Source organism: Accipiter gentilis, chromosome 33 (assembly GCF_929443795.1).
Source record: "Accipiter gentilis chromosome 33, bAccGen1.1, whole genome shotgun sequence".
In the NCBI taxonomy this organism is placed as follows: Eukaryota; Metazoa; Chordata; class Aves; order Accipitriformes; family Accipitridae; genus Astur; species Astur gentilis.
In genome coordinates this window covers 11,759,286-11,769,311 of record NC_064912.1, presented here as the reverse complement: position 1 = coordinate 11,769,311, position 10,026 = coordinate 11,759,286, and the positions used below count along the sequence as shown (strand labels likewise).

Sequence of the window (10,026 nt, the reverse complement as noted above, 5' to 3'; positions counted from 1 at the left end):
GCCGCCGCTCCACGCCGGTCCGCGGGGCGGCGCTGTCCCTCGGCGGGCGCTGAGGGGGGGAGCGGGCGGGCGCGGCGCTGACGCTGACGCCATCGCGGCGGCGGCGGCGGCCCCGGCGGGTGGCAGCCGATGGCCGCGGCGGAGCCGGCGGCGCGGAAGCGGCGGCCCAAGGGGCACTTCGCGGCGGCGGCGGGGCGGGCCAAGCGGCCCCGCGGCGGCGGGCGGCAGCTGGAGGCCGGCATGCGCGGCATCCTCATCACCTGCAACATGAACGAGCGCAAGTGCGTGGGGGAGGCCTACAGCCTCCTCGGCGAGTACGGGGACCTGCTCTACGGGCCCGAGCAGGTGCGTGCGTGCGGGCGGGCGGGCCCGGCCGGCCGGCCGGTCGCTCGGTGCTGGGCGGGAGGCGGCCCCTGAGGCGAGGGAGCGCGGCCCGGAGGCCGGGGAGCGCGGCCCCGGCCGCCCGCCCGCCCGCCCTGGGTCCTGCCTCCCCGCAGACCGGGGCAGCGCTAACGCCGGCGGGGCGGGGAGGGCAGCGCCGCGAGGCCTCCTCTGCCTGTCCGTATGTTAAAGAAACCCGCTCGTGTTCTCCACACGCGCGAAAGCGCCGGTTTCTGTAAGCAAACCCCTGCGCAGCCCCTCGGGTGGGCTGGAGAAGAGGCCCGTGCCCGTCGCCTCCAGCCCCTGGGCGCGGAGGTGCCTTGCTGGCGGTTTTCAAGTTGTGGGCACCGTCACTCGGTGCTCACCAAACAAGGGACGGGCCTGGTGTGAAGTTTTCAGATCACGAGGAGCGGCTGTCTGGAAGCGAGAGGGAGGAGGATGAGGACGACGTTGAGGCTGCCCTGAAGAAGGAGGTCGGCCAGATCCGTGCCTCGACGGAGCAGAAGCTGCGGCGGTTCCAGTCGGTGGAGAGCGGTGCCAACAACGTGGTCTTCATCAGAACCCAGGGCATAGGTGGGATATCGACTGATGCTGCGTAATGCTGTGGGGTTAAACTGCTCTAGACAGTGCTAGTAACAGGCCACAGAGCGCGACTTCCAAGAAACTCGTGTATACCAAACAAATACAGGGTTTCCCATTCCCTTTGGTGTTGCCACTGAATTTTGTCATTAGCACAGCCGCTAAAGGTAGAGGAATCTGCTTTGACAAAATAATCTTTGATTATTCACTTCTGATACAGTAAAACAACTCTTTACAGAAAAGGATTGGAGGCTGACAGCAGTCCAGCCAAGCATGCGTTTCCCCAGCTTATTATTTAGAGGGGGGGAAGAGGTGGGAAACGCCTTCAATTTGTTTCTCATACCTAGCTGTTTTTCTTGTAGAACCCGAGAACCTGGTGCACCATATACTAAAGGATATGCATGCCACTAAAAAGAAGAAAACAAGAGTTATTCTGCGCATGCTACCCATTTCTGGAACCTGCAAGGCTTTTATGGAGGATATGAAAAAATACACAGAAACGTTTTTTGAGCCTTGGTTTAAAGCCCCTAATAAGGGTACTTTTCAGATTGTTTACAAAGCTCGTAATAACAGTCATATGAGTAGGGAAGAAGTAATTAAGGAATTGGCAGGTACGTATGGATTTCACGCAAAACTAAGAACAAGTATATAAGCAGCCCACAACTGCATGTGTAACATACGTCAGATTATTGAAAGTGGTCTTAATGGGCATACATATTTGTTGCTTAAAATCTGTATGTTGAATTACAAAAGCTTCTCGAAGACTTAAAAAAGCTTGACATCAATATTCCTTGTTGGTATTGATGTCTTGAGAGACAACAAGCAGAAGAGAGTACAGTGTTGAATATAATTTGGAGTGCCAGTTATATGTGGTTTGAAATTACTGCTATCAGGCTTTCTCTATGGATGCTATATTGAAATAATGTGTTACTGTTTCCATAAAATAGCTCCACCTTACTTGAATACTTTGTTTCTTGGTAATTGCAGTGGGATAGTTTTTCAGTTACTTTGGTCCTGTTGGTGGTATAATCCAATAGTCCTGCTCTGTTCTGCTATTTTAAGCAATTACAAAAATGAGTAATTCGTTACAACTAAGGGGGATGTTGCCTTCTTGCTGTCCTTTCAATAGGGTATGCTTATGCTCTGAAAAAGTTTTTCCAGCATCTTTTAAACTACATCTTGTTTTACAGGAATTGTGGGCAGCCTCAATCCAGAAAACAAAGTTGATCTTAATAACCCACAATACACAATTGTGGTGGAAATAATAAAAAATGTCTGTTGCTTGAGTGTGGTGAGAGACTATGTTCTGTTCAGAAAATACAATCTACAAGAGGTGGTGAAGAGCAACAAGGACGACACACTACAAAACCCATCAAATCTGACAGAAGAACAGAACTCGAAGGTAGTAAAACCAGAAACCGAGGAGGAGGAGAAGAGCTCAGAAGAAGTAAAACAAGAGAACAAGAATCAAGGTGAAACAGAAGCTGAGCCCAAGGGGAACAATGCACTGACAGTGTAGAAAATGTGGTAGAAGAGAAAGGTGAACACAATCGAAACCTATTAAAGTTGCCCCAGAGTTCTGAAAGGGTGTTTTAAAGAGGAGAGTGGATTTGGTTTTGAAATCTTGTTTTTAAAATCCACGTGTAAGAATTTTAATGCTCATTGCAGGTGGAGCTGACGTTACAGCAGATGTAAGAGTGCTCAAGAGTTCTTCTCTTGTCATTCTTCTACAGCTTTGTTCTGCATTGTCTTTACCAAGTACAAAAAGCAGGAGTGTGTGCATGCATATGTAAATGTGGCCATCCTGACATATACTGACTCTGCTTTGTTATATCTGATGGCTACAGAATCCAAAAGGCAGTGCAGAATCAGCTCTGTCAGGAAGTATTGACAGAAGTGAGAGATCTGAAAAAAAGACAGTTGATTGCAGAGGGTTTTTAAGGAAGTGATATGAGAACTTGTGTGACTGCAGAACTCGGATACATTTTTCTGTGTGAACAACAGAATGAGCTAAACCTGATCATCTCGTGTATGATGGATGATTATATATATACACACACACATCGCTCTACAAGGATATGCTAAGTCTTGAAAATGAATGGTGAGAACTGCTATGATCAAATTACTTGAATATTATGAGATGATTTAGAGTAATAGATTTGACTGTTCTAGAACAGTAGAAGAACAGTGCAGGCATTGCAGATGGTTTTAGCAAAAACTACATATGTGTTTACATTAGCTGTGTATACAGCAGTTATGGGTTTATAGAAAATGCTGTAGTCACTGAACAGAATCCTTTTGAGTAATTTCCTTCAAATAGCCTTTTGCTGCTCTTTCCAAAGACTTAATCCTTTGGTGGTTTTATAAAATCTTTTTGTTGTTTTTATTTTTTGGTTTTTTTAGATCTCAAAATTTGAATTTAAATACTGCTTGGAAACTTCTTATAAAAGAAGCTCTCCACTATGCTCTACTGGATAAGGGAATTAAGTTTAATTTTTGGTACAGTTTTAACTTTACAGTATTAATTTTGTTTCAGATAGAAAGACTCACTAACATTACTTTCAATTGTCTGTCTGTTACAGCAGTTCTTTTGATATCCCAGTGACTTTTAAAAAAACCAACCAAAACCAGTGCAGCTATAACCTGCTTTCCAGTAGAGTTTTGAGGATGCTTCCTGTACAACTGTCTAGCTTTGGTATTTCAGTTCTAGCATAAAATCTGTGGGTTGCTAATGGGAAAAGACTCATCTTGAAGAACACCACTTGTTACTTGTCATGGTTTAATGAAAAGGATGTGTCAAGTCTCTCAATAGTGTTTAATTTATATTTTCCTCTTCTCTCAAAATTGTTTTAGAAGTTGGAAAATTAAATGACTTTTACCACCCATTTATTAAAACTCTGCTTTCTTACCTCCATTGGTGTTTTCTTTAACTTTTAAAGCTTTTTGCTTGTGGATTGAAGCCAGCAATGTCTAGGTCACACATAGGAAAGTACTATATGAGACCAGACATGAAGGCCAACTGTGAATGTTTATTGGTGGCTGATGTCGGTGATCATGATTCAAGGCAGCCTACTTGCTTATCTTACTAAGGACAAAGATAGACTCAGGGATAGCTTGTGGTTTGTTTTCCTTCTCTCTCTCACTCATCTGTGTGCCTACAGGACCTACAGTTCTTCAGAAGAAACTGCTGAATAGCTACCATCCATTTGTCAAGCCTGTGTCTGACATTTAGATGCTGCCTATGCTGCAGTCTTAAAGATGTCCACATTCTTTTCCTTCTGATTTTTCACAATTTGCACTTAATGTGTTAACAGTTAATGTTCAGTAATTCCTAAATCTTGAGGCTTTCAAGATTCATACAAGCAGCGAGCTTAATTTGGATGCACGCAAGATCTATGGCCATTTCTGGGAACTTCATTATCTACTATCACGATTTCTTCATTAATAAGCCTCTTTTTAGTTAAAATGAACACACTGCTCCTTCACCTGGTAATCACTTCTACTTGTACTGTAATTCTGAAAAGTGTTAGTGGCTGGAACGTGTGTTTGCTTGATTTTTTTTCAAGCCAGAACACAAGCATTTAAAAACCAAACAGTTGGAGTTTTTAAACCTTGTTCCTTATTACACAATCACTGCCTAATGGGTGAAATATAATCCTGTGTTGGTGCTTGTAGTTGTAACAGAAAAGCTCCATTATGAATGAAATTGATAGGGATAGACTTTTTTAGATTACTTATCAAAACTAAATCTGTCCCCACTCCTTGTTCCTCAGTTCATTCTGTCAGATTTTCCTGGCAATTGTCTTTGGCAGCTGCTGGACAAATTCAGTCTGATTCAAAAGAGGAAAAAAGTAAGATCAGCAAATTTCATTTATAAACTTTCAGAACAGCATAGGTCTCCATCCTACTTAATTTAAATAAGAATTTGGTGACTGGGGAAATAACTAATTTGCTTTTAGATTGTGTTGTATCTACTATTTTCCAAAATAATCTTTAAATTAATACTTTACGTTTTTCTTGCACAGCACATGTCTGGGCTTTTTTTGTTTGTTACTGTGTTTGAACTGAGTCTAATCTTCTGGTTTTAGCCTCTCCATGGTTAAAATAGGTGTTCGGGATTTTCATTTTTTTTAATACACTAGTGTTTACTTGCCTTTCTGGAGTACTTGTATGGAGCCATCAGTGACCTTCTCGACAATCTTGCAGTTCACAGGCCAGTTTCTTTGGATCTTGTGACTTAAACGAAGGAGACAAGACCACAAAAGCTTTTACCACCTACAAAGGGAAAATAAAAAATACAGCATTCATTAAGCTAGAGCAACCTAACAAATGAGGCAATTAATTGAGAATGAGTGAGTATTGCCTGCAATACAAGCTTGCTGTGTTACACCTGCGCAGTAGAGCAAAATTTGCTTTTGTGTAAGCAAATCTAAAATTAGGACAAAAGACTGTTTCTACCTTACATTAGTAAAGGTCCTAAGTAATACACAATCAAAGTTTAAAATTCTTCTTCCAAATTTGTAAGAGTTCTTTAAAGGACTGTTTTAAAGTTCTTATGTGCTAGGGCCTTTTCTGTAAACATATGTTGTTAAAGTAAAGAATATAATTCTCCAGGCGGTGGGTCAAAGTGTACATCAATTCTTACCAGAGACACCTTCACATTCAGCATCATGTTCTTTAGGAAACTAAGGATTATATTTTCATTTAAAAAAAAAAAAAAGGAATACAGGATACACAAACTACTGCTCCCCTCAGGTAAAGTGATGGAAAAGTTTGTATAGCTACATTAAGTCTTACGAATTCAGTGGAAGTTGAGTCTGTCACACAAAGTGTTTTATGAATAGGAGAGTGGCCACTGATTACCTCCCCTCTGTTGGGATTTGGGCTGCTGATAACAGCTGACTCAATGACGGGGCACTCTCCATTTCAAATGGTCCGATACAATACCTAGAAGAGAGAAATTAGATGCTGAGTAGGTGAGAGGTATAGTTATTTTTTAGACATTTCTTGGCATTTTAACTGAAATATACAAGCTCAGAGGAGATGATGACATCATCAGATCTCCCCATAAACCATATATTTCCATCCTCATCCATGCTCCCTATGTCTCCAGTGATATAGAATTTTACATGGATTGTGAAAGCAGTTTTCACTGGATCATCCTGTTGAACAAGCAACAATTAAATATTGTAAATATTGAGAAGCCTTAAGCTTAGAGTTGACTTTTGCCCCTTCTTTGGACACTACCCGTAGTATCTTTCATTGCTTGTTTCTGAATGTAAGAGTGTCCTGGTTTCAGCTGGGATAGAGTTAACTGTCTTCCTAGTAGCTGGTACAGTGCTATGTTTTGAGCTCAGTATAAGAATGTTGATAACACACTGATGTTTTCAGTTGTTGCTCAGTAGTGTTTAGTCTCAAGTCAAGGATTTTTCAGCTTCTCAAGCCCAGCCAGTGAGAAAGCTGGAGGGGCACAAGAAGTTGGCACAGGACACAGCCAGGGCAGCTGACCCAAACTGGCCAAAGGGATATTGCACACCATGTGACGTCATACCCAGTATATAAACTGGGGGGAGTGGGGGCGGGGGGAATCGCCCCTCGGGGTCTAACTGGGTGTTGATCGGCAGGTGGTGAGCAATTGCACTGCGCATCATTTGTACATTCCAATCCTTTTATCATTACTGTTGTCATTTTATTAGTGTTATCGTTATTAGTTTCTTCTTTTCTGTTCTATTAAACCGTTCTTATCTCAACCCATGAGGTTTACTTCTTTTCCTGATTTTCTCCCCCATCCCACTGGGTGGGGGGGAGCGAGTGAGCGGCTGCGTGGTGCTTAGTTGCTGGCTGGGGTTAAACCACGACAAAGAGCTTGTGCTTGCTTCTTCCAGAGGGGCAAATTTACCACAAGGGCAGATACAGAACTGAAGATCAAACAGTAGGTCTGCGGAAGAACAGGGGAGAGAATGGAAATTTCATAAGTTGGAACACCGTCAAGTCAAGAAGAGCCACAGCTCTTTAGCGTTGCACCTGCTCCTGTTGGTATAAATACATACCACACTGCAGGCATGAACTGGCTTTCTGCAAATTCACTTTTGGCTTACCAGGTACTGACTGAAAAAAGTAAATGGCTGCTTGGCATCCATTTTGACAGCAATGTCTCCTCCTTTCCCAGGAGGCAGAACACTGTCATTTTTATCTATAATCTGCAATAGGAAAGGCAAATGGGTGATTATAACTTCCCATTTTGAGAACCGTGTTCTAAAACTAACCGTCAGCCAACAGCTCAACCAAAAACATCAGCCTGCCCTGAATACCGCTGTATGGTACCGAAACTTGTACAGTATGTTGTACTCTCTTGTGTTTTACTTCTTATGAAATCAACAGCAAACAGAAAAGGGGACCACTGCACCTGAACGTCGTAGGGGGGAACTGCCTTTCCCAAGGAACCTGGCTTAACTTTCATTCCTTTCATATCTGCACATATCATTGCCTGTTGGAAAAGACAACCAGCCCAGTTATTTTTCATGGACATTCCTGAGGCTATTCCTGTTCTTGTACTATGCCCACTGTTGAGCTAGCATAAAAGCTAAATCTTCCATCTGTGCAAGCCAAAACATTTGTGAACTTCACTGACAGTCTTGAACTCTAAAGTTCAAGATACATTACAGCTTAAGTAGTCTTAGAAGCAGTATCATAAACAAGCCATAATTCTAAGCAAAACAATAAACCCTCTTGTAGGCAACTGCCATGTATTCTAATGCCATTTTTCTTTTTAGTCAAATATATATGGCTGAGTTCCATATTTACCAAGGGGAATGCGATATCTAAGTCCCCTAAGTGATAGTTGAGTTGTAACCCTTTACAAAAAAATGGAACGTACAATTTTGGTTTGGCTGTAGCCTTTATAGATCATCCTGTTCTACTTTTCCACTGTGCTATCACTTCTAGGTTGAGTGGTTCCCCTCTGGTCAAACAGTGCTTCAGTGTCTTGACTGCATACCTTCGTAGACAGAAGACATTGCTGAGTATCAGAGGACAGAAAGGGACAAATTCTGCTCTCCCTGACATCCATATGTCCAACCCCATGACTTCAGGATACACCGGACACTCTTTGAGTTAGGGTTAGGGTTGAAAGAAAGCCTAGAGCTCCAGTTGGAGTGGGGCTGGAAAGGGGCTGCCAAAGTGGTGAGCTGCAAAGATGCACAGCAGTGATGGCAGTGCAGCCACACATGTGCCTTCAAGGATGAATACTGGCCTCTATTGACTGTAACGCCTCAGGGCAAAATTTGCTCTGGGTTGGAGGCACCTGAGGGGTGGATTTCATCACCTCTCTGCAATGCTAAGGAAAAGGCTCTGCCTCCTCACAGCCCCTGCCTCCAACACAGAATTTCCACCCCTCTGAGAGTTTAAGTGGCTACAAGGACCCATGGAAATGACTGTTAAAGAGCGAGGCAATAGCTTGAACAGACACAGCAGAGTCACTTGTTAACAGACGCGCGGTACCTGGTGAGGTCACGCTCATGTGGTGGTACCTGGTGAGGTCACTACCAGCATGTGGTAGGCAGCTGGGGCGCCGCACAGAGGGGTCACTGGGTATCTGCACACGGTCTGACAAATGAAAGAAAAAAAAAGGGTTAAACAATATTGTTTTGGGAAAAAGCTTGCTGCTAACTATTCCTTTTTAATCCATACTAGGGCACAAATTACAAGACCTGATTGTAACCTCACTTACATGGAAAGCAAAATAATTGCTGTCACTGTCAGTATTCAGGAAAGATGTTACAGTGCCCCAAACATCAGCTGATACATGGACTGTGGTAAATCACTGGTGTACCTAACTTGTCCTGATGCTCACTTGAAGCACAAGTACCATGCCTTGGTATGAAACCCTGGCCCTGGAGGTGCAATGTAAGTTTTGCTGAGGACTTCAGTAAAGCCCACATCTTACTCTAGGACAAAGTCAGGCACCTCAAAATGGAGGCACCTAAAATTACAGGTTTCTTTTGAACATTTTGCTTGTGTCAGTCTTTTATCTAGCCCCATACTTTCTAAAATGGACTGTCGCAAATCTTTAGACATGCTGCAATTCCCTCAGCTGTTCTGACAAAGGGCCTGTTGCGCCCAGCCAAGTCTTCATGACCGCTGGGTGAGCTGCTAATCGTGCTGTATTAAAAGGTTGTTTTGGACTGGCAAATTTATATATCCTTCTTTACCTGGGACAGAACACAGGACATGAGTGCCTTGCTAGAAAATAAAGATCTCGGCTTAGCCTTTATTTTCTGACACACCTTTATTTCTCATCTGTAACACCAGCAGATAGATGATTCACAGTCACTCAGGTAGAGCTAAGCCTTACTTTTTTGTTTTTAACCTCACTTCTGCCTGCAGTGAAAATTTGCTCAGAGAGAGGGACAGGTAGCAATAAATAAAAGTAAGGGGAAGACCTCTCTTTTCACCAGCCTTCAATCCAGCCACACCATGGGTAAAGCAGCTTCTACTATCAAACTTCATTTTGTGCAGTGATGTCAAACCCCACGCACACTGCAGGTGGGTGTTTGCAAGGCCAAGACATTTATACAAAAAAGAAAACCAAAGCAGCAACTACCATTTTAGAAAGGAAATGAAATGGGATTAAAATCCCCACATAACCCCCACATGTTAGGAACGTACACTTTTCCACATAGGTGCTTTGAGCCATTTGGGAACAGCACTCTTCCCTTTTTATTAGATTAAAACTCAAGTGGCTTGAGAAGCTTTAAAATAATTTCTTTTAAGAACAAGCCAATCTCAAAGCTTCAGTGTTTTCCAGTACTGACTTGCCTTTCTTAAGGGTCACAGCAGTGTAATTAAAGTATTAATTTACATATAATTCAGCTCATTTATAATTTCAATAGTGAAATACAGTAGGAGAGAGCTTTAAGTAATACCAGTAACTCCTACTGATCGGAAGCAGCTGGTAATATCCTGTGCCCAAGAGTCATGCTGCAAAATCCTTCCTGTATTATATTCCTTTTCAAAGAAAAATCACCTTGTGGTTATGCCATCTTAAAACAGCTAATCCCATAAACC

The 10,026-nt window shown here is 43.0% G+C and overlaps 1 protein-coding gene and 1 pseudogene across 1 annotated transcript; one reads left to right on the top strand and one right to left on the bottom strand.

Annotated features, from left to right (window-relative positions):
- Positions 1–104: 104 nt before the first annotated feature.
- On the top strand, positions 105–3,868 carry THUMPD1 (THUMP domain containing 1). Its single transcript, XM_049791251.1, has 4 exons — positions 105–345; positions 774–954; positions 1,323–1,571; positions 2,151–3,868. The coding sequence occupies exons 1-4, from the start codon at positions 130–132 to the stop codon at positions 2,477–2,479; spliced, it is 975 nt and encodes a 324-aa protein (XP_049647208.1). The 5' UTR covers positions 105–129; the 3' UTR covers positions 2,480–3,868.
- On the bottom strand, positions 3,712–8,043 carry LOC126034225 (acyl-coenzyme A synthetase ACSM4, mitochondrial-like; annotated as a pseudogene).
- Between the last annotated feature and the right edge of the window lie 1,983 nt (positions 8,044–10,026).